The 24,310-nt window shown below is 44.2% G+C and overlaps 1 protein-coding gene across 9 annotated transcripts in view; it reads left to right on the top strand.

The window, feature by feature from the left end:
- Nucleotides 1–24,310, top strand: part of PIGL (phosphatidylinositol glycan anchor biosynthesis class L) — a 123,553-nt gene that overhangs the window by 61,236 nt on the left and 38,007 nt on the right. For 7 of the 9 annotated variants that reach the window (XM_073881780.1, XM_073881779.1, XM_073881785.1 and 4 more), the window contains exons 4-6: nt 1,485–1,552; nt 3,957–3,988; nt 5,474–5,607. In XM_073881780.1, coding sequence (XP_073737881.1) covers nt 1,485–1,552; nt 3,957–3,988; nt 5,474–5,607 — 234 coding nt within the window. Of the gene's footprint in view, nt 1–1,484; nt 1,553–3,956; nt 3,989–5,473; nt 5,608–6,023; nt 7,902–10,035; nt 12,197–24,310 lie in introns of those variants that run through there. The other 2 variants (XM_025863936.2, XM_025863937.2) reach the window with 2 other exon arrangements.

Genomic DNA, 24,310 nt, shown 5'->3' with positions numbered 1-24,310 from the left:
TAGGTTCATAGCAAAGTTGAGTGGAAAGTACACAGAAACTCCCTGTCCCCCCAAATTTTTTACAATCGATAAACCAACACTGACACATCATCACTCCCGAGTCCATAGTTTACATGAGGGTCCACTTTTGGTGCTGTTCATTCTGTGGGCTTTGACAAATGTATAATGACACATGTCCATGATTTGCTTTTTATAAGCCTTTAACTCTTTTTGTTTTTTTGTTTTGTTTTGTTAATTTTCCATTAGGGAGAATTTCAAGCCTGCAACTGTAGAGAGAAGTTTAATGAACTTCCATGTTCTTATCACTGGGCTCCTGTAATTATTAACTCACAGTCAATGTTAGTTTCATTTAAACAGCTGTTCACCTCCCCCACCTCCTGTATTATTTCGAAGCAAATCTTTGGCATCATATTTCATATTTAAATATTCTAGCATGCATTTCTAGTCGACAACAAGTCCTTTATTAACATAACTATAATGCCATTGTCACACCAAAACATTCACAATTCCTTAATATCAGTGTTTTATATTTCCATTAGTCTCATGTCATAAATATGTTTTTATTTTGTGCTTATTTTTATGGCTTGTTTGAATCAGGATCCATTAACAGGACTTTAAATTTTCTTCTAATTTACAGCCCCCACCTCCCCAACCCTGTGCCCAATAGAGGTTTGCTGCTCTCACTGTAAGAGAGAGTTCTCTATACGTGAAGTCAGCATTTTATGATTTAAAATAGAAAGACCAATAGGGAAGCCCTTCTCAGCCTATACCAATCACAGTCCTGGTCCATGTGGCACGGCTGCCCACTGTCCTTGGGGACAGCTTGCCTCTTTCCATTACCCCTAACCAACCACTCCTGTTCCTTTTTCTGAGTCCCTGTTCTCTTTTTTATATTTCTTTTATAATTTAAGCGAACATGATTATTATTCAAACTTATTTGGTCTTTTTCTTAATCCATCTGTGCAGAAATGAAATGTTAGAACCTAGACTAAGCTTATCATTAACAAGTAGATTGATACAGAGGCAGTCCATGAGTAAGTAGACTTCTGTGATTTTAACCCCAGGGCATGGTGGACATTGCCCCTCAAAGTCTTTGTGCCCTCAGTACAGCACAAGGAAAAGAGGCCAAATAAATCAGGCAGCATCTACAAGAACAGAGTTCACACTGCAGCCAGCCAGGAAAATGAAGTGTGCTAATAAATGGCCAGGCAGATAAGAAACCAAGATACCCTAACCCAGGTTTCTATCATGGCGGAATTCCACTCTGCTTCACTGGCCCCGAACAAGAGTAAACAGTAAAACCCACACAAACAGTCTCCACACACCTGGCCAATGCAATGGTTATATCCCACTGATCCACTCCGAGGTGAGTTCGGGTGTACGCAGAATTGGAAACGTTTCTGGCCAAGGGAACGGGGATGGCTACTTTGAAATTGAGGCAGAGAAAGCATTCAGTCATGAGTGACCGCCCTATTTCTCTACAGGTGGTGACTTTCGATGCAGGGGGAGTCAGTGGTCACTGCAATCACGTTGCTCTGTATGCGGCCGTGAGGTAGGACTCTCTGCGTGTTGGAGGGGGGAGAGGGTCTGTTCGTTTGCTCAGGGTGGGTGGTTTCTAAAGCACTTCCCCCCTCACTGTCTGAGCCTCGTGGAACTGACCACTGAGGTACAGAGAGCCAGTGTTGGCCACATTGCTCACTACATCCCACCAGGCCCTCCGTGTGAGAAATCCCTCCTCAGTCGTCTTAATATTATTGTGTTGTCTCCTCAACTCCTGAGAGCTTCTTCCACTTGGAAAAATGGGGTAACATTTTATTTCTCTCTTTGCTTTGGCCACAGAGAGCTTTTGGGCCAAATTCGCATGTAGCACATGTGGGAGATTTGAAGAACTGAGTTTTGTGAATCAGTGTGCCTCTTGGCTTCATCTTCTTTTTCCTCCTTTTTAAAAAAGATTTTATTTATTTATTTGTCGGAGAGAGGAAGAGAGAGAGAGTGAGCACAAGCAGGGGGAACGGCAGGCAGGAGAAGCAGGCTCCCCGCTGAGCAAGGAGCCCAACGCAGGACTTGGCCCCAGGACCCTGGGATCATGACCTGAGCTGAAGGCAGACACTTAACCGACTGAGCCACCCAGGCTTCCCTTTCCTCCTTTTATTCTAATTTCTTTGGTTATCTTCCATTGTACATTTTGTACACTATATCAAATCTTTCTTTGGAGAAGGAAGATATACATATGTAATAGGATAACTTTTGTTCTTCATAGCCACCCTATTTTACTGATAGGCATCTGTATTTTCTGGTAAGAAACACCAAAAAATGCACCTCAAAGATATTGAGGGACTTACTCAGGATTGTACAAATATATACCATGTTTCCCGCCCTCTAGAGAAGTACTTCTTCTGGGCACCGTGAGTGAAGGAGTGGTGGACCTGGCCTAGGGGAAGGGAAGGGGCAACCTGAAGTAAAGGACTTACTTTCTAACTTTCTTCTAAACATGCCCAACATTCTCAGACTAGAGCAGTGAAATATATAAAGTTGGAAATGATCTCACCTATCATTAAGTCCAACCACCTCATTTAACTGAGGAAGTGAAGAGGTTTTCCCAGCACTGCCGGGCTGAACAATGGCGGAAGTAGAACTGGAATTCATTTCATATGAGTATGTTGTCTGTGTGTTGGTGGTGGGGTTGGACCACTTACCCCGTCTTTCTCCATGTCTGTGCTTCCAAACAAAAGCAGGCAAGAGATTTGGAGTTGTTTGTTGGATTGGCCTCACCTTCCTTTAAGGCAGGGAGTACAGAATGGCCTTCACTGTGAGAAGGTGGGAGCAGGGGAGGTCAAAAAGAAAGAACTATCAGGGAAGAAATATCAATTAATATTTTAAAATAGTCTCCTAGGGGCGCCTGGGTGGCTCAGTCGTTAAGCATCTGCCTTTGGCTCAGGTCATGATCCCAGGATCCTGGGATCGAGCCCCACATCGGGCTCCCTGCTCGGCGGGAAGCCTGCTCTCCCTCTCCCACTCCCCCTGCTTGTGTTCCCTCTCTCACTGTGTCTCTTTCTGTCAAATAAATAAATAAAATCTTAAAAAAGAAAGAAAAAGAAAATAAATAAATAAATAATAAAATAGTCTCCTGTCACAACTCATATTACAATTTCAAAAGAGAGAAACTTTGAAGAGTCCATCATAGTTACCTTCATCTCTAATAGGCAAAGCTTGGACCAGGGCACTTCATAACTATTGGTCATCCCCCAGATTGGCTGACCTTGGGGAAGGTGCCCACACTTGTCCCTCCAGCTGTAGCCAGAGGTATGGAATCCCAGAAACCTATATGGTGATTGATGCAAAAGAAACTACCTAGAAACCTACAGAGGGATCACAGGGTGTGGCAGTCCTTACTACAGTTGGGGAGGAAGAAATATTCCTCTGTCCAAGGTTCTTCTAGCTAGACTAAGAATTAAATTTCCATGAGAGATTAACAGCAGAAAATCAAATTTAATTTTGTCCTACAAAATCCATACAAACATGAACCCATACAAACATGAAATTCCAAAGACTGTCAGGCAACATGAGGCTTATATGGCATCCTGAGCTCAGGAGCGGGACGGGAGTCTGGCCTACAAGGAGAGGAGTACCGTTAGCAGGAAGGTGAGAGATGTTTGGAAAACAAAGGTGGCCCTGTTATGCAGATAAGTTTCTTAGGTAAAAAGGAATCTCTACGACTAGTTCTCTTCCTGGTACAGGCCCCCTTTCCAATGTAAGTTTAGGGGGTTGGGGGCGGGGGGTGTAAAGTGGTTTTCCTGAATTTGCTGGGTTTTGATTGCTTTTAACTCAAGGTAATCTACATGCCATTGTGGCCCATCTTGGAGAGGCCTGCCCTTGACCCCTATACTCTGAAGCCTCTTCCTGTTATCTGCAAAGGAATCCTTGCTCCCTCTCACTCCTGTCCTTTCCTCCTCCAGGACCCTGCACTCAGAAGGGAAGTTACCTAACGGTAAGTTGTCTGTTTTGCAAAAGTCTGCAAATTACTGTACCTCTAAGAAACTTATTGGGTGAAATTTGTAAATATATGGAGAACTGCCCTAGGTCAAGCCTCCCTAGGTGGGGCTGGGAAGGCTGGGCCACACGCTTCCTGACCCAGCTCACTGTGTCTGTCCTTGTGGGTCCTCAGACCCTAATACCAGGTTGTATCCTTTGGGAAGTGCCCTGTCAGCCAGGCAGCCTCTGGGTGTGAGGGGAGGCCAGATGTGTTAAGGACACAGAACCAATAGGAGATACATATTTAAAAGAGACTTATAAACTTGGCTCATACAAGTACAGAAGCTGAGAAGTCCCACAGTCTGCTATCTGCAAACTGGGGACCCAGGAAAGCTAGTGGTGTAAGTTAGTCTGGGTCCAGAGGCCTGAGAAGCAGGAGAGCCAATGGTGTAAATCCCAGTCCAAGGGCAGGAGATGACCAGCGTCTCAGCTCAAGAGTCAAGCAGAAAAGAACAAATTCTCCCTTCTTCCACCTAGTCTTCTATTCAGGCCCTCAATGGATTGGACCATGACCACCCACACTGGGGAGGGCAATCTACTTTCCTGAGTCCACTGATTTAAATGCTAGTCTCATCCAAAAATACCCTCCCAGGCACACCCAGAAACAATCAGCCAAACATCTGGGTACGCTGTGATGCAGTCAAGTTGACACATGAAATTAACCATGACACCAGGCCTTGCCCACTCATCTGTCTAGCTTTCTCCCCAGGTGGGTCTTTTTCGCCTCCAGTGTTCTTTCAGTCTGTCCAACTAAACTCACACCCCAGCCCCCCATTACTTAACCAGGCTATAAACAGCTGATGGGTGCTTGATGGGTTAACCTGCTTGAGTTAGAAAGGTGTTTGACCCTCCCCTTGGCCATTTACTGTGTGACACTGATGCTTAACCTCTCTAGGCCAGTTTCTGGTCTGTCAATGGGAATAACAGACATCCCTCAGGAGTGATATGAAGGTGAAGCAAATGAAAACAGAGTGGAGTGTGCTCTTCCTGAGTGGGCTGGTACCAACCCTGTGAGACAGGCTCCCACACCATCAACACCACTTTACAGATGAGAAAACTGAGTCTCAGAGAGCTGAAGTCTGTCAGGTCTCAAGCATCAGAGCAGGAACTAGGTCTCTTGCCTCCCAGTCCAGAAATTTCTGATCTTCATCACCTTTCCCTTGCCCTTGAAGTAGCCGGTTTCCAACCTCTAGCGACCAACCTTGTCTTGCTAGGGCTTGCATAGAGGGCAGCCAGCCAGGCGCTCTGGGGTCCTTTCACTCCTCCTATCTGTGAGCACGATGGGCAAAGAGCACCTTTGGTGCTACCGAGTCATCTGGCAACTCCATGGCCATGGTCTTGCCCTGCCCTGAGCCCCAAGGAAGGGGTAGGGTGCTCAGGAAAAATCTGCCTGGAAGCAACAAGACTCTTCACTTCTCCCCTCTCCGCTCCCCCCAACCAGGGTGTTCTGTGCTCACGCTTCAGTCAGTGAATGTGTTGCGCAAGTACATCTCCCTTCTGGACCTGCCCTTTTCTCTGCTTCACACCCGGGATGTCCTCTTCGTGCTCACCAGCAAAGAAGTGGCACGGGCCAAGGTGAGTGAGGACTGCGAAATCCCAGACACCCTCCCCCCGATCTGTGTCCCTGGTTCCTCCCGACCCCTAAACGAAGACCTTCCGCAGTGGCTCAGCATCTGAGTGTTAGGACTATCCAGCTAGACCTTGGCAGTCATAGATTATCAAGGACTTTCGCCCTTTTTTCTGATCATAAATGTAACACATGCTTTTTTAAAAGTAAAAATATATGCTCATTGTAGAACATCTAGAAAGACTTTATGTGAAAGCATCAAGAAGAAAATAAAGATAATCAATAAAAACTACCCCGAATGCCACCACTCAGAGATAATCATGGTTAATATATATTTTTTTTTAATGGAATCCCAGAGTGCCTACCATTTAAAACCTGTTCTAACAACATTCTGACCATTTTCTTCTATGTCGTTATGCATTAGAATTGTAATGGGTGCCTGCATTCCCCTGCATGGATATACGTAGAGGAACTCAGACCTGCCAGGAACCTCTATAAAGAGCCAAAAAGACCACCAGAGGCTTATTTGCCTATTGAAGAAATGTCAGGGCCAGTGAAGCCCTCGCAGTGAAAACTCTTAGCTGTCAGTAGGGCAGGTGATTCTGAAAACTGTGGAGTTAGGGAGCAGGCAATTAAGGAGAATTGCTCCAATCTGACCCCCAGTTGACTTAAGTCTACCAGGGAGAGAAGAGTAGCAATGAGTAAACCTAAGAGAACTCAGGATAATTATATTATTATTATTATTATTATTATTATTATTATTATTATTTTGCTTAGCTTTATTTTCTGAACTGTCTGCAATAAACGTGTATACCCACTAAGAGGCACTTTGCTAGATGCCGAGAATGCAACACTGACCAGAAACACGAATTCTCCTTTGTTTTATTTGATAGTTCATTAATTTCTGTTCTTTATTTTTGTCCTTTTACTTTATTCAGGTTTTACACTGTTATTTTTTTTTCAATTTCTTGGACTGACAAGGTCAGCTTTTTTTCCATTTTCAATCATTTTTTAAAAATACACTTTAATACTATTAATCTCCCTTGAAGTATTCCTTTAGCTGCATCTGATGAGTTTTGACACATACTTCTGTCACTCAGTTAGAAGTAATCTATAGTTTCCACTGTGAGTTCCTCTTTAGTACATGAGGCTTGTAAGGGTGTATTTTAGAGTTTACAAATGCGTATGTGGGCATATATAGGGTCAGTCATTATCCACAGGTTCCATATTTGCAAAGGCGCCTATGTGCTAAAATTTCCTTGTAACCCCAAAATTAATACAGTGCTTTTGCAGTCACTTGTGGACATGGTATTTGCAGGGCAGTGAAAAGTTTTAAGTTACCACCGATGCACACACACAGGTTCCCAACTGTGGTTGAACAAGGTGACCCTCTGCCTTCTTGTTTCAGCTCTCATACCGCAAACAAGTATCCTTTCCACAGTATGGTGCCTCCCAATCCAGAGTCATCTGGCAACTCCATGACCGTGGTGTTGGTGCCACACTGTTCTCATTTCTGTGCTTTTTGTTGTGATTTTACTGTTTAAAATGTCCTCTAAGTATGCCATTCAAGTGCTGTCTAGTGATTCTAAGGGCACGAAAGCTGTGGTACTGCTTACAGAGAAAGTATGTGTGTTAGATAAGCTTCAGTCATGCATGAGTTATAGCCCCGTTGGCTGTGAATTTGGTGAATGAATTGATAATATAATATTAAATAAGGTGTCTTTAAACAGAAACACAAATAAAACAAGGTTATGTAGTGATTGGTTGATGAAAATGTTGTGACCAGAGGCTCTCAGGAACCAAAACCTTTATTTCCCCTAGGAACAATGATGTAGTATTGACTAATTCAGGTGTTTGCAGTAACTTTATAGAACGTAGCTACCAGAACAAGAATCATCCTATAGCCTTTTTATTGTTGATTTAGAATTGAATTGCTCTCTGGTCATTATGACCTACTTTATAATCAGTTTTTGTAAATGTTAACATGTTCATCTAAAGAGAATGTGTGTGCTCTATGGGTTGCATTTCAGATCCTAGATAAAACCAGCAGATTGAACTTAGTACATATTTCATTCACAACTTGTGTATTCTAACTACTTTTTAAACTTTTTGATCTGTTACTTTCTGATGGAAGTATGTTGAGGTCTCCTACCGTGAGTTTGCATTTGCCCATTTCTTTGTGTTTGCTTTATTTGTGTTGGGTGCACAAAAGATCAAGGTTGTTACATCTCCTTAGTAGACTATTCCTTTTATTATCCTATGTCTCTCATTATTAATGGTTTTGCCCTAAATTCTGTTTTAATCTTAACATTGCTGTAAGAGCTTTCTTTGGACTTGGATCTGCTTGGCTCATCTTTTCTTTTGTTTTTTTTTAAGATTTTACTTATTTATTTGACAGAGAGAGACATAGCGAGAGGGAACACAAGCAGGGGGAGTGGGAGAGGGAGAAGCAGGCTTCCAGCCAAGCAGGGAGCCCGATGTGGGGCTCGATCCCAGGACCCCAGGATCATGACCTGAGCCGAAGGCAGGGTGCTTAACGACTGAACCACCCAGGCGCCCCTGGCTCATCTTTTTTAAATACCTGTGCTATTTTTTTTCTTTAAGTCGGCTCCACACCCAGCATGGGGCTTTTTAATACCTTTATTTTTAACCCTTTGTTGTCATTTCATTTTTTTTAAAGATTTTATTTATTTTTATTTGAGAGAGAGAGCATGAGTAGGGGAAGGGACAGAGGGAGAGGGGGGAAACAGACTCCCCATTCCCACTGAGCAGGGAGCCCGCTGCGGGACTCGATCCCAGGACGCTGAGATCATGACCGAGCCAAAGGCAAACCCTTAACCAACTGAGCCACCCAGGCATCCTGATCCTGTATTTAGAGATTTATGAGCAAGAATGTTCATTAGTATAATTTTTGATAGTCAAAAAAGGAACTAATATTCAGCAGATGAATGATATAGTACTGGATAACCCACAAAATCATATCTTTGAAGAAAATGTACTGGAAATGCTCCAAAAAGGGGGGGAAGGGATCGAAACCATTTTGATATTTTGTATTCCCTTGGAAAAGTAATAGAAAAACAGTTTGTAAAAAACCAAATTGACAGTAAATGTCTGTTTTATTGAAAAGTGCTGAAAAGCCATTGAAAGGTTAGGGGACGTGAAAATTAGACCACTTGGGGGCAGGATGATGTGGGAAACTCATGTGACTTGGTAGCTGTTACAAATAGACAAGTCAAGTGTGTCTGGACTACAAAGTTCATCCCTTCCCTCAATGTTTTTCTACAATAAACATTTTGGGGGACGCCTGGGTGGCTCGGTCGGTTGGGGGTCTGCCTTCGGCTTGTGTGGTGATCCCGGGGTCCTGGGATCGAGTCCCGCAGCAAGCTGCCTTGCTCAGCATGGAGCCTGCCTCTCCCTCTCCCTCTGCCGCTCCCCCTACTTGTGTGTTCGCTCTCTCTGACAAATAAATAAAATCTTAAAATAAAATAAAATGAGTTCTTTACATAAAGGTCTTCAATGATAATAGCTCAGAGACGCAGTTTACTTTTGGTACTTAGAGAAAGACGGGCAGGCACCGTTTATATATGTTATATCCAGTTACATCAGTCGCTACGATCTATGGTTTAAAAACGGAACTGCGCTAGGTCTGGATAACAAGACAATAAACATTTTGGCAAGGAGAACCCCACGCCCATGTGTACTCTTTGGTGTGAACGGGTCTCTATGTCTTCTTTTTTCTTCTCCTCCACTTCCTGTTCCTCCCAGCTTACCTAATTCAGAGCAGCTTGAGCACAGTATTGTAGCTCGCGGCTCGCTTCCCATAAGCCCTCCCCGCACGTTTTGCGCTGCCGAATATTTACCATCATATGTCGTGTCGGGCATTGTGCTGCAAAGCCATAAAAAAAACGGGACACAGATCTCCGCGACGTAGCGAAGCAAAGGGATCAAGAACGTGGGCTCGGGGGCGCCTGGGTGGCTCAGATGGTTAAGCGTCTGCCTTCGGCTCAGGTCATGATCCCAGCGTCCTGGGATCGAGTCCCGCATCGGGCTCCCTGCTCCTTGGGAGCCTGCTTCTCCCTCTGCTTCTCTCTCTCATGAATAAATAAATAAAATCTTAAAAAAAAAAAAAAAACGTGAGCTCGGGGCCATTCACGCGGCTCTGGCTTCAGGCGCCAGCTGTGCGGTCTAAATCCACCTAATGCACCGAGACTGACCGCGTGCCGTGGCCGCCATTAGCGTCACATGATTTTGTCCCCGGGCTGGGGGTCAGAGGGGCAGGGGAGGCAGGGATGGGAGGCCCAACCGCAGAGGTTCTGGCGTCACAGGGAGAAGCGGGAGTGGGCTACAGCACCCGGTGTGCTCGTGGGAGGCGGAAGTTCAGGTGAGGAAAGAAGGAGCGAAGCAGCTCCGTGACCGGCCCTCTCTGCTTCCCCTAGAGAGCCATGTCCTGCCACCGAAGCCAACTGCTCTGGTTCCGCCGCCTCTACGTGCTCTTCTCTAGGTACATGAGAATCAACTCCCTGCACTTCCTCTGAAGCCTGGCGGAGTCTTCTGGTCCAAGGAACACGGGGAGAAGCAAAGACCGGGAAGCCTGAGCCGGCTGAGCAGCCTGAACCAAAGGAGAGCCCAGTGTGCACGGGAGGCCTTCCTTCCAGAGCTCTGCCGATCCGCGCTGTGAGGCTCCAGCAAAGGGGCGGCCGTGTAGGCCAGTGGGTTGCCCCAACGTCCGCTTCTTCCTCCGCAGCAGGCCAAACCAAACCAACCCCAGGACAATAATCGCTTCCCTGCCAGGTTCTCAAGTGCTGGAAAACAGGCTCCATAATGGCACAATGTATGTCTGACACCTAGCACAGAGCCTGCTATGATTATAAATGCTCCTGAAAGTACTCTGAAATCACTCCACAGGTGCCACGATGCTGTATTTTTATGTTGTTTCCAAAGCTGGCTCACCACACACACACGAACAGTCTAGATACTGAATGAGTTCAACCATGATTCCTTTGATTCACACTGTGGCCTCTGTATCAGATTTGAATCCAGGGGAGACTTCTCTATTTAACATCACTAGTCGTTAAATTGACTGGGGCTCCCAAAGTCTGACCACGATGCCCAGCATTTCCTACTGAGACTATTAGGATGTGGGCCCTGCACCGAAGGAGCTTACAATCAAATATCTCAGCTCCCAGTCTTTTGAGGGAAGCAGGAAATAGGAAGGGAAATCTGGAAGTCATGTGTGTGGGGTTTTTTTGTTTTTGTCTCTTTTTAACACTCAAAAAACTGATGTCTTAAAATTGTGCTACAGACAAAAGCAGTCTGAGGCATCTGGCTTGGAAGCTACGCCCGTGGTCCAGCTAACAGCCCAGGGAAGTGGCCTGAGGCAGGCAAGCTCAGCGGTCAAGGGCACAGGCTTCACATACTGGTATGAGGCCAGATTTACCAGCCACGTAGCCACGGACAAGGTGTTTAAACTTTCTCTGACTCAATTCTCTCGTGTGCAAAACGGAGCACAATCATGGTACCAACCTGAGAGGAGATGAAGCCTGGTGGGCGCCCAGTGAAGGGTCTGGCGCGCAGTCAGGGCTCAGGAAGGATGAGCGGCTGGTGTTCTGAGATCTACAGAATACGCAGGCCTAACGCAGAGGGACTCGCAGAAGTTGAAGTCCTGACACAAAAGGCCCCTGGTATGTGTTGTCCAGGGAGTATCGTCTCCGCCCGTTGGAGGAAGGCCTGCATTGCTGTATCTATAGCAACAGGTTATTTTTTTTTTAAGATTTTATTTATTTATTCGACAGAGAGAGACACAGCAAGAGAGGGGACACAAGCAGGGGGAGCGGGAGAGGGAGAACCGGACTCCCCACTGAGCAGGGAGCCCGATGCAGGGCTCAATAGCAGCAGGTTAGAGATGTCCTCTCTCGAATGCCTCCTAGGGGCCAAATGGGACTGACCGAGCTATCAGGCCCTGAAGCTAGAGTCGAAATGCAAGTCCGGTTATGTTATCTGCCTACTGAAAATCTGTCAATAGCTCCTAATAGCTTCCATAGAAACTGAGAAAAAAGCAGCCGCTGATGCTAGGTTGGGGGGGGGACGACAAGCTGCCTCCCGTCCTGTTCCTGAGAATACAGGCACTGGACCAGCCTCTCTGGACTGCAAGTCGCAATATGTATTAAGAACTTATTAAAAAAAAAAAAGAAAGAAAAAAAAAGAGCTTATAAAATACCCAAACCCTGTGACCTAAGGAAATACTTTAAAAATTAAAATTATAATTATATATACAGACATCATCACAGTATTATTTATAATAACACAATTCGAAAAATCCAGGGATGCAATCATATTTAGTAACAAGGAAGAGTGTTTATGATATAGTAAATTTTAGAAAGCAGGTTAGGAATGGTACAATCTCGGGCGCCTGGGTGGCTCAGTCGTTAAGCATCTGCCTTCAGCTCAGGTCATGATCCCAGGGTCCTGGGATCGAGCCCCACATCGGGCTCCCTGCTCTGCGGGAAGTCCCGCTTCTCCCTCTCCCACTCCCCCTGCTTGTGTTCCCTCTCTCGCGGTGTCTCTGTCAAATAAATAAAATCTTTAAAATAAAAAAAATGGTACAATCTCATTTTAGTAAAATAAACATACACACACAAATAAATATGTGTGTGTATATACACACATAAAAGTGTATATAGAGAGGGCAATAGATATACAGAGATGTATATCCAAAAGGTAATTACCGGGGTGCCCGGCTACCTCGGTTGGTAGAGCATGGGACTCTTGATCTTGGGGTATCTTGAGTTCGAGCCCCACATTGGGTGTAGAGCTTGCTTTTATTTTTTTTTAGAGGTAATTACTAATTAGTAAGGTCATCTTTCTAAAGTGAACATTTATAATTTTAAAGGATTTTATTGTTGTTTATGGATAGTTTTGATGTGATTAAGCACTTTTTAAAAAAATATTTATTTATTTGACAGAGAGAGAGACAGCGAGAGAGGGAACACAAGCAGGGGGAGCGGGAGAGGGAGAAGCAGGCTTCCCGCGGAGCAGGGAGCCCGATGCGGGGGCTTGATCCCAGCACCCTGGGACCATGACCTTGAGCCGAAGGCAGATGCTTAACGACTGGGCCACCCAGGCGCCCCTAAACACTTTTGATATAATGTAAAGCTAAAAAAATGTGTACAGCCAAGAGCGCCGGGGTGGCTCAGTCAGTTAGGCATCTGACTTCAGCTCAGGTCATGATCTCAGGGTCCTGGGATCGAGTTCCGCATCAGGCTCCCCCTGCTCTGGGCTCCCCCTGCTCCTCAGGGAGCCTGCTTCTCCCTCTCCCTCTGCCTGCCGCTCCCCCTGCTTGTGCTCTCTCTCTGTTAAGTAAATAAATAAAATCTTAAAAAAAAAAAAAGGAAATGTGACCATTTGTGGGGAAAAATATATATGTCTACACATCCCATTGCGTGTAAATAAATGGGCTATTTCTGGTAACTGCTTGTCTGAAAAAGGAAGTTGGGTGGGAGCAGGGGAAAGGAGACCTTTTCTGGTCCCTTTTGAATTTTATACCATGCACATATATTCCCTATTCAGAAATACTTTCAAATTTTAGAGGTTAGAAAGCTCTGTAGAACCATCAATAGTTGTTGCTTCTGAGTGGTGGGACTGGAATTATTTTCTGCTTTTGTTTTACTGCACAGGCCGGCTATTTCTTTGTAAATAAATTGAGTAAAATTCTAGGTGGAAATGAAAACAAACTAACGTTTTTATTTCCTGCTGCCCGGGGCTGGATGCCGTCCCCGTTGCTGGAGGACAAGCTCCCCCTCCCTGGCTCTCTCCATCCCGACACCCTCTGGGGCCTTGCAGAGCCTGGGGCTCCTAAAGCTGCAGGCTCCCTTCGGGGTTCCCAATGGGAACAGAGCTAGGTTCTCCGTGGTGCCTGGAAAGAGCACTGGGCAGCAGCACGGGAAGGAAGGATGCTCCTCAAAGCCTCGCTCAGGTTAGGGAAAGGTGCCCTCCGTGGGCAGCGTAGCCCTGGGGACACTTGGCAAGAACGCCTCTGTGCAAATTGTCAGAAAGCAGCCCTTCCCCCAGGCAGACATCCGCCCTCACCAGAGCACAGCCTGGTGAGAGGAGCTCGGGCCACCAACTCTGCCCCCTGAGCCACGCACTTGTATAGTTAACAACCTGCCAAACTGTACAACAGCCCTGAAGCCTAGAGCAAAGATCAGATGTTGGTGGTTTCTTCAAGGAGCAAAGCAAGAAAAGAAGGAAGGAGGCGGGGGGCGGGGGGGGGGGAGGCAGGCAAAGGGGAGGGAAGGAAGGGGCCAACCACACACACACACACACACACACACACACACACACACACGATCTCAACTAAGAATTCCCTAGGAAGCCGCTGTCTCTACTCGTCCAGAGTCCTGGGAGGCCGGCTGGTTCGGGGTGGGCGAGCTGCTCCTGTTCCCTGCGGCTGGGGGAAGGTCACCCCGTGTCAGAGAGACCTGCGGGCCCCTCACGGGGGCTGAAGAGAGGGCCCGTGGTTTGCCAGTTCTCTGCCCTGGCCCAGAAGAACAGAAACCACCTGGCCTCCCACCGCTCACTGCTCCACACCAAGCATAAGCAGATCCAGTCTGAAAGGGGAACCTTGGGAGAGGGAAAGGAAGTCCCACCTGCAGTGGGCAGCCGTCTCTGCAGGAGCAGTTAATGGGAGACTTCATCAAAAACAACAATGAAAGCTCAGGTCCTGGTCCAGACAAAAAAAGGCTTTTTCTCAGGAGTGGCCAAATTAGTAATCTGGAACATCAGGTAGAAGACATATCTCAGAACCCAGAGGGCATTTAGCTCGGAAATGGAAATCATGATGGAAAAGGGACTTGAAAAATACATCTAAGGGGAAAAAAAGAAAAGAAAAAGAAAATCCAGGAGACCTAACATGTGAATAATGGGCGTTCCAGAAGGAGAAATAGTTACAGATGGGGGATAATAAAGGAGAATTTACATAATCTGAAAGAGACTTGAGTCAGTGCATCAGAAGGGCTCACCATATTCTAGACAGCGGTGACTTTTTAAAAGAAACACACGGGGGCGCCTGGGTGGCTCAGTCCATTGATCTCAGGGTCCTGGGAGGGAGCCCCGCCGGGCTCCCGGTTCTCCCTCTGCCTCTGCCCCTCCCCCCACCCCCCCATCCCAGCAGGTGCTCTCTCTCCCAAATAAATAAATAAAACCTTAAAAAATAAAATAAAATAAAAAGATGCACACGTGTGCTGCAAAATCCTAGATTTCAAGTGCGGGGAGGGGATAAAAATATTGCAAAGGTCTCCCCTGGGTTCAAGGGGAAGCTCTGGAGGAGAAGCATCTTGCAGACATAGACAAGTCTGGGGGCTCTGTCTGGGTTTGCGGGACAGGAAAGGTCACCACCTGCTGAACAGTGCAGAATCCCAATTAACTAAGGAGAAAAGAAGAAATGAAAAGAAACTTACAAGCCTGCATGAGTAGGGAAAAAAAAAAGGAAGACAGGAAACAAAGCATAAAGAGTAACAAATACAATGGAAATGATATAAAAAGAATCAAATCAGGTATCAGTTACTTCAAAAAAAAAAATTGGGATAATTTCCCTGCCAAAACTGAGAAAACAAAATCTAGCATCTAGAAGTGACAAAGTGGCTAAAAATAAAAGGATGAGTCACTTACCATATACCAAGCAAAGGCACACGAGAGAGTGACAACACACATCCAAGCATCTTAAACCTTGAACAATCGGGGATATTTTAGACGGGAACCAGAGTCACTCCGTGAGAAGAGATGCACCAAGTATCATAGCAGCCAGATACCTGCAAGAAACTCTCAGAAATCCGAGTTCTTTACTTGATTTTATTTAGGGCGCCGGGGTGGCTCAGTCAGGTAAGCATCTGCCTTCCACTCGGGTCATGATCCTGGGGTCCTGGGATCGAGCCTGGCATCGGGCTCCCTGCTCAGCGGGAAGCCTGCTTCTCCCTCTGCCTGCTGTTGCCCCTGCTTGTGCTTGCTCTCTCTCTGTTAAATAAATAAGATCTTTTAAAAAATAAAATAAAGATTTTATTTATTTATTTGAGAGAGAGAACAAAAGTGGGGGGGGGTAAGGGGCAGAGGGAGAGAGACAACCAGGCTCCCCGCCCAGCAGGGAGTCCGCCACGGGTCTTGATCCCAGGACCCTGAGATCATGACCTGAGCCAAAGGCAGACGCTTAACTGACTGAGCCACCCAGGTGCCTCCCCCTCCCCAGTTCTTTATTTAAAAAACAAAACCACAGGGGCGCCTGGGTGGCTCAGTCGTTGAGCGTCTGCCTTCGGCTCAGGTCATGAACCCGGGGTCCTGGGATCGAGTCCCACATCGGGCTCCCTGCTCTGCCGGAGGCCTGCTTCTCCCTCTCCCACTCCCCCTGCTTGTGTTCCCTCTCTTGCTATGTCTCTCTCTGTCAAGTAAATAAATAAAAATCTTAAAAAAAAACAACCCAAAATAATAATGGAAGGCTTTAATTTTTTTCAGAATGTTGACAAATCAAGTTGGCAAAAAGTAAAGACACAACATTTGGATAATATAAGGCACTTAAAGTCAGCATTCACTTCTTAGGTATAAAACATTTACAAAATTCAATTATTGATCGGCCCCTGAGAAATCCCTAATAAATTTCCCCAAGTAGATTTTGCACATTTTTTATCATAATCAATAGATTTCAGTAAGTTTATAAAATGAGGGGCGCCTGGGTGGCTCAGTCAATTAAGCGACTGCCTTGGGCTCAGGTCATGATCTCAGCGACCTGGGATCCAGCCCCACATAAGGCTCTCTGCTCAGCAGGGAGTCTGCTTCTCCATCCCCCCCCACCCCCCCACTCATGCTTGCTCTCTCTCTCCCTCTCTGAAATAAATAAATAAAATCTTTTTTTAAAAAAGTTTGTAAAATGATCCAAAGACTCTACTTAGAAACCAAGAAACGTCCTCCAAAATGACCTCCAGGTCAAAGAGAAAATTACAAATTATCTAGAAGGTAATAAAAATTACACTTTGTATGGGACCTATATTCAGGTAAATTGCACTCTTTTGTTTTTTAAGAAGATTGAAATTAGTGAACTACCTGATTCAATTTAAGGAAATCAATAATATAAACCAAGCAAAAGTAGCAAGAGGGATTTAATACAAATGAAAGAGAAAAATAAATAAAAAGCTAGTGGAAAGATAAGTAAGTTTTCTTTGAAAAACCAAATAAGCCAACACCTGGCAAAGCCAATTCAGAAAAAGGGAAAATGCAAGTGCTATTATTAGGAACAGAATGGCTACTGCAGCCACAAAAAAAAATGGAAAAGATGGAAAAATTTATGAGATGTTAATGCAAGTCCATGCAACAAAATTGAAAATCTGCAGGAAATGGATGACTTCCTCATAAATTTTGGACTACCGCTGAACTCTACCATAATGTCATAAATGGGGTCCAAGCATTTCAATTCCATAAAATGCGGGGTTGCATCACTGCAAGATTAATGAAAACCAGTACTTTTTAATCTTCCAGGGACTCAGCATCAGGTCACACAGCACCACATCATCCGGGTTCCTAGGAGGGAGGGAGGGGCACCCGCTCAGCAGGAGGCTCAGAGCCAACTGCAAGGCAGGGGTGGGAGGGAAGGGAGATGAGCCAGGTTCTGTGTAGGGTTTGGACCCCAGGACAGACTGATGGTGGCTGTTTCCTTCCACTCGAAAGCCTCACGCTTGTCCCTTGCAAAGTAAAAAATGCTCTCCAACTGAGCAAGTCCCTAAGAGGTGGTCACCTCCAAATCCCCTTCCAAACTCACACTGCAGTACACCTTGGCCGGCCCACGGTTGAGAATAGGGATTTAGGCAGGGGACAACAGTTGGATTATGTCCAATGGTAGGGCACCTTATTCATGGAATTTTATATGACTAAAATGTATTGAAAAAGTAAAAGAGAACAGACCCAATAACCATAGAAAAATTAGACAGGTAATTATAACAGATTTTTTTTAAAGATTGATTTATTTATTTGAGAGAGAGAGAGAAAGAGTAGGGGGGAGGGGCAGGAGGAAAGAAATCTCAAGCCGACTCCATGCTGAGCATGGAGACCTACACGGGGCTCGATCCCACGACCCTGAGATCATGACCTGAGCCGAAACCAAGAATCAAATGCTTTAACCAACTGAGTCACCCTGGCACCACTGTAATAGATTTTTTTAAAGATTCGTTACTGTGATATTTGTTATGGTGATGTGTAATCAGTGATCTCTGACGTTACCACTGTAATGATGTGGGGACAACCACAAACCGCGCCCTATAAGATGGTGAACTTAATACCTGTTGTGTATGTTCTGACTGCTTACTGACTGGCCAGTCCTCCATCTCTCACCCTCCCTTTGGGGAGGCCCTAACACAACAATATTAAATTAGGCCAAGTAATAACCCTACAATGGCCTGTGAGTGTTCAAGAGAAAGGAAGAGTCCCATGTCTCTCACTTGAAATCAAAAGCTAGAAATGATTGAGCTTAGTGAGGAAGACCTCCCAGAAGCTGAGACAGGGCTGAAGGCGAGGCCTCCTGGCCCAGTGAGCCAAGTTGTGAATGCAAAGGAAAAGTTCTTGAAGGAAAGGAAAAGTGCCACTCCAGTGAACACATGAATGGTAACAAAGCAGGCTTTGATGTGGAGAAAGGTTTAGTGGTCTGGAGAGAAGGTCAAACCAGCCCCAACATTCCCTTAAGCCAAAGCCTAACCCAGAGCAAGGCCCTGACTCCCTTCAATTCTGTGAAGGCTGAGAGGTGAGGAAGCTGCAGGAGAAGTCTGAAGCTAGCAGAGGTTGGTTCAGGAGGATTAAGGAAGGAAGCCGTCTTCATACCATCAAAGTGCAAGGGAAGCAGCGTTTATGTAGAAGCTGCAGCAAGTTCTCCAGAAGATCGCGCTAACATAACTAATGAAGGAAGCTACACTCAACAACAGATCTTCAATGCCGATGAAACAGCTTTCTATTAGATGAAGACACCATCTAGAACTTCCGTAGCTAGACGGAAGAAGTCAACGCCTGGCTTCAAAGCTTCAGAGGTCAGGCTGACTCTCTTGCTAGGGGCTCATGCAGCTGGTGACTTTACGTTGAAGCCAGTGCTCATTGACCATTCTTAGAATCCTAGGACCCTTAAGAATTATGCTACATCTACTCTGCCCATGCTCTACAAATGGAACAAAGTCTGGATGACAGCACATCTGTTTACAACATGATTTACTGAGTATTTTAAGCCAAATGTTCATACCTCCTGCTCAGAAAAAAAAAGATTTCAAAGTATTACTGCTTTGTTGACAATGCACCTGGACACCCAAGAGCTCCAATGGAGATGGACAGTGAGATTTATGTTGTGTTCAGGCCCAACACAACATCCACTCTGCAGCCCATGGATCAAGGAATCATTTCAACATTCAAGTCTTTTTATTTAAGAAATACACTTCATAAGACTATAGCTGCCATAGATAGTGATTCATCTGATGGATCTGGACAAAGTAAATTGAAGACCTTCTGGAAAGGATTCATCATTCTAGGTGCCATTAGGAATATTTGTGATTTGTGGGAAGAGGTCAAAATATCAACATGAACAGGAATTTGGAAGAAGTTGATTCCAACCGTATGGATGACTTTGAGGGGTTTGAGACTTCAGTGGAGGAAGTCACTGAAGATTGGTGGAAACAGCAAGAGAACTAGAAGCAGAAGTGGAGCCTGAACATGGGACCAAATGGCTGCAATCTCATAAAACTTTAACGGATCAGGGGCTGCTTCTGCTTCTTATGGATGAGCCAAGAATGTGGTTTCTTGATGGAATCTATTCCTGGTGAAGATGCTGTGAAGACAGTTAAAATGACAATAAAGGATTTAGAATGTTCCATAAACTGGGGCGCCTGGGTGGCTCAGTCAGCGAAGCATCCTACCCTTGATTTTGGCTCAGGTCACGATCTCAGGGTCATGGGATTGAGCCCCGCATCAGGGCATGGAGCCTGCTTAAGATTCTCTCTCCCTCGCCCCTCACCCCCTCTAAAAAAAAAGACAGAGAGAGAGAAAATAATATTTCATAAATTTAGTTGATAAAGTAGCAGGGTTTGAGAGGACTGATTCTGACTTTAAAAGAAGTTCTACTGTGGATAAAATGCTATCCAGCAGCATCGAATGCTACAGAGAAATTGTTTGTGAAAGGAAGAGTCAGCCAACTGATGCAGCAAACTTCACTGTTGTCTTATTTTAAGAAATTGCCACGGCCACCCCAACCTCCAGGAGCCACCAGCCTGATCAGTCAGCCGCCATCAACATCAAGACAAGACGTTCACCAACAAAAAGATTACAACTCACTGAAAGCTCAGATGATGGTGAGCATTTTTCAGCAATAAGTATTTTTTTTAAGACTTTACTTATTTATTTGAGAGAGAGAGTACGGGGGGGGCGGTCAGAGAGAGATGCAGACTCCCTGCTGAGCAGGGAGCCCGATGCGGGACTCGATCCTGGGACTCGATCACGGGACTCCGGGATCATGACCTGAGCTGAAGGCAGTCGCCTAACCAACTGAGCCACCCAGGCGCCCACAATAAAATATTTTTAATTAAGGTGTGTACTTCTTTTCAGACGTGATGTTAATACACACTTAATAGACTACAATATAGTGTAAACATAATTTTATATACACTAGGAAACCAAAAAATCCATTTGATTCACTTTATTGTAATATTCACTTTATTGGGGCAATCTGGACCCCAACCGGCACTATCTCTGGGGTATGCCGGTATGGATACAAAAATGTAAAAGAAAATATTGGCAAACTGAATCCAGCAGTGCATCAAAAGAAATACTATTCGATGACGGAGTAGGATATTATTCTAAAATGTAACAATCGTCTCACTTGGGGAAATCCATCCACATATTCATTACACCAATAAATTAAGAAGAAAAACCATATTCTTTTAGAGGTGCTGTAAGATTAATAAAATTCAGTCACTATTCCTGTAACAGTTTTTAAGAAAAACAGGAGAAAAGAATACAACTTAAATAAAGACTATGTACCAAAACCCAGCAGTCTGAAAACCTCCTATAATAAATGAGGAAATTTGTACGGCAACTGGACATCTTTGCAAAAATCAATAGATTTACGGGGCGCCTGGGTGGCTCAGTCGGTTAAGCATCTGCCTTCGGCTCAGGTCATGATCCCAGGGGTCCTGGGATCGAGCCCCGCATCGGGCTCCCTGCTCAGCGGGGAGTCTGCTTCTCCCTCTCCCTCTCTCCCTGCTTGTGCTGGCTTTCTCACTCTCTCTCTCAAATGAATAAATAAAAAATCTTAAAAAAAAGCTATTAAAAAATCAAGAGATTTACTTTAATTGACAAAAATGCAACAGAAGTGAAAATAAAAAAATTCCAGGGGTGCCTGGCTGGCTCAGTTGGAAGAGCATGTGACTCTTGATCTCAGGGTCGTGAGTTCAAGCCCCAGGTTGGGTGCAGAGATTACTTAAAATAAATAAAAAATAAATAAAAATAAAAAATTCCATTCTCATTAACATCAAGAACAGCAAAATGCCTCAAAATGAGTTTAACATAAAAGATATGAGGTCTATCTAAATTTTATAATCACTATTAAAATTCCAGCCATCTTTTTTGGCAGAAATTGACAAGCTGATCCTAAAATTCATATGGAATTGCAAGAGACTCGGAAGCCAAAAACAATCTTTAAAGAAAAAAGCTGGAAGACTCATACATCCTGATTTCAAAAATTACTACAAAGACCTATATGTAAGAGCCAAAACTATTAGACTCTTAGAAGGAAACACAGATGTAAATCTTTGACCTTGCATTAGACAAGTTTCTTTTTTTAAAGATTTTATTTATTTATTTATTTATTTATTTATTTATTTATTTATTTGAGAGAGAGAGAGAGTGAGCAGGAGGGAGAGGGAGAGAATCTGAAGCAGACTCCAGGCTGAGTGCAGAGCCCCACATGGGGACCGATCTCACAACCACAAGATCACCACCCCAGCTGAAACCGAGTTGGACACTTAACCAACTGAGCTACCCAGGAGCCTCAACAACAGTTTCTTAAATATGACAGCAAAAGTACAAGCAAAAGAAAAAATAGAAAACTTGTGCTTCAGAGGACACTATCAAGAAAATGAAATGGGAGGGCGCTTGGGTGGCTCACATGGTTAAGTGTCTGCCTTTGGCTCAGGTCATGATCCCAGGGTCCTGGGATCAAGTCCCGCATTGGGCTCCCTGCTTCTTGGGAGCCTGCTTCTCCCTCTACCTCTCTCTCTCTCTCTCTCTGTCTTTCATGAATAAATAAATAAAATCTTAAAAAAAAAACAGAAAATGCAATGGGAGAAAGTATTTGCAAATCGTTTATTTGATTAGGGTCTAGTGTCCAGAATATATAAAGAATTCTTACAATTCAACAAAAAGACAACCTAATTAAAAAACAGGCAAAAGACCTGAATATACAATTCTTCCAGAAGATATACAAATGGTCAACAATCACAACAGCATCATTAGTCATGAAGGAAATGCAAATAAAAACACAATAAGATACTACTTCACACCCACTAGGATGGCTGTGATTAAAACAAACAGACTAACAAACACTGAATAACAAGAGTTGGTGAGCATATGGAGGGATGGGAACCCTCATGTATTTTTGGTGAGAATGTAAAATGGTGTAGCTACTGTGGAAAACAGTTTCACAGTTCCTTAGTAACTTCAAGATTTCCTGTAGGACCCAGCAATTTCACTCCTAGGTCTATAGCCAAGAGAACTGAAAACATGTGTTCACACGAAGACTTGTAAACGAGTGTTCAGATCAGCCTCATTCATGAAACCCAAATGTCCATCAACTGATGGAAAGATAAACAAAATACAGCATTTTATTATTTGCCATAAAAAGAAATGAAGTCCCAATACACACGACAATGAGGATGAACTTTGGAAACGTGATGCTGAATGAACGCCAGACACAAAAGGCCACATATGGCAGGATTCCATTTATATGAAACGTCCAGAATAGGCAAATCCATAGAGACAGAAAGTACATTAGTGGTTTCCAGGTCTTGGGAGTTGAGGAAAGGAGTGACTGCTAATGGGGGGATGAAAATGTGTTGAGGTTGGACAACCTTGTGAATATACTAAAACCCAGTGAATTCTAGGACGGGAAAGGGTGAATTTTATGGTATGTGAATTTTATCTCCATTCAAGAAATAGTGTGAACAGGGACGCCTGGGTGGCTCAGTCGTTAAGCATCTGCCTTTTGCTCAGGTCATGATCCCAGGGTCCTGGGATCGAGCCCCACATCGGGCTCCCTGCTCGGCGGGAAGCCTGCTGCTCCCTCTCCCACTCCTCCAGCTTGTGTTCCCTCTCTCGCTGTGTCTCTCTCTGTCAAATGAATAAATAAAAACTAAAAAAAGAAATAGTGTGAACATAAGATTACATTAAAGTGTTCTGGTTCACTCTACGGATACTCTACAATACACTTGGCATCGCTCCGTGAACCGGTGATACTCGTCTGACGTGCTAGCCTGGTAAATGCAAAGTAAATATGACAGAGTGCAAACCTTGTTTGTATTTTAACCAAATTTTAGTGCTTACTGCTTTTCTGTTAAATATACAGTTGTAGGGCTCCTGGGTGGCTCAGTCATTAAGCGTCTGTTTGCAACTCAGGTCATGATCCTGGGGTCCTGGGATCAAGCCCCATATCAGGGGAAGCCTGCTTCTCCCTCTCCCACTCCCGCTGCTTGTGTTCCTGCTCTTGCTGTGTCTCTCTCTGCCAAGTAAATAAATAAATAAAATCTTTAAAAAAAATATATATATATATACAGTTGTAAAAAGTTAAAACAAACTTACTGAAGGACATGAAACAAGACCTGAATAAATTGGGATGATAAATAAATAAATACATACATACATACCACATTCCTTGATAAAATAATTTAAAAAGCTGTACAGAGTCAATAAATTGGATAACAAATATTTGTAGTACCTACAAGTTTCAATTTGTAAATTTATACACTTACATGCTATATTTCTATACATATAAACATATAAGTTACCATTCTTACAAAGTTAATATAAAAAGTTAATGTATCTGCAGTCACAATCTCAATGGGTTATCTTTGGACCTGAATAAAATTATTTTAAAAATATATTAGAACAGGGGCGTCTCGGTGGCTCAGTCAATTAAGCGTCTGCCTTTGGCTCAGGTCATGATCTCAGGGTCCTGGGATCGAGACCTGCATCCAGGTTCGCATAGAGCGAGGAGTCTGTTTCTCTCTCTCCTTCTGCCCCTCCCCTTGCTTGTTCTCTCTCTCTCAAATAAATAAAATCTTTTAAAAAATTAAAAAAATATATTAGAACAGGAAATGTCAAAGATAGCCAAAATATAAATATTAAAAAGGACAGAAATGTGAGGCCTGCCTTTCTGTATATTAAAATGTATAAACCCACTGCAATCAAAACAGATATTAAAAAAATAGAAGAGAAAATCTGGACACAGATCCCAATTATATGAGAACTACTATATGATAAATGTGGTATTTTCTTTTCGGTTTTGTTTGTTTTGTTTTGTTTTGTTTTGTTTTGTTTTGAAAGTAGGCTCCACACCCAGCGTGGAGCCCAACGCGGGGCTTGAACTCACAACCCTGAGATCAAAACCTGAGCTGAGATCAAGAGTCAGATGCTTAGGGGCACCTGGGTGGC

Source organism: Callorhinus ursinus, unplaced genomic scaffold (genome assembly GCF_003265705.2).
Source record: "Callorhinus ursinus isolate GAN/ISIS: 27379988/994484 unplaced genomic scaffold, GSC_fseal_2.0 scaffold43, whole genome shotgun sequence".
Classification (NCBI taxonomy): domain Eukaryota; kingdom Metazoa; phylum Chordata; class Mammalia; order Carnivora; family Otariidae; genus Callorhinus; species Callorhinus ursinus.
Note: the sequence above shows the minus strand (reverse complement) of the source record. Positions and strands in the feature narration are given on the sequence as shown.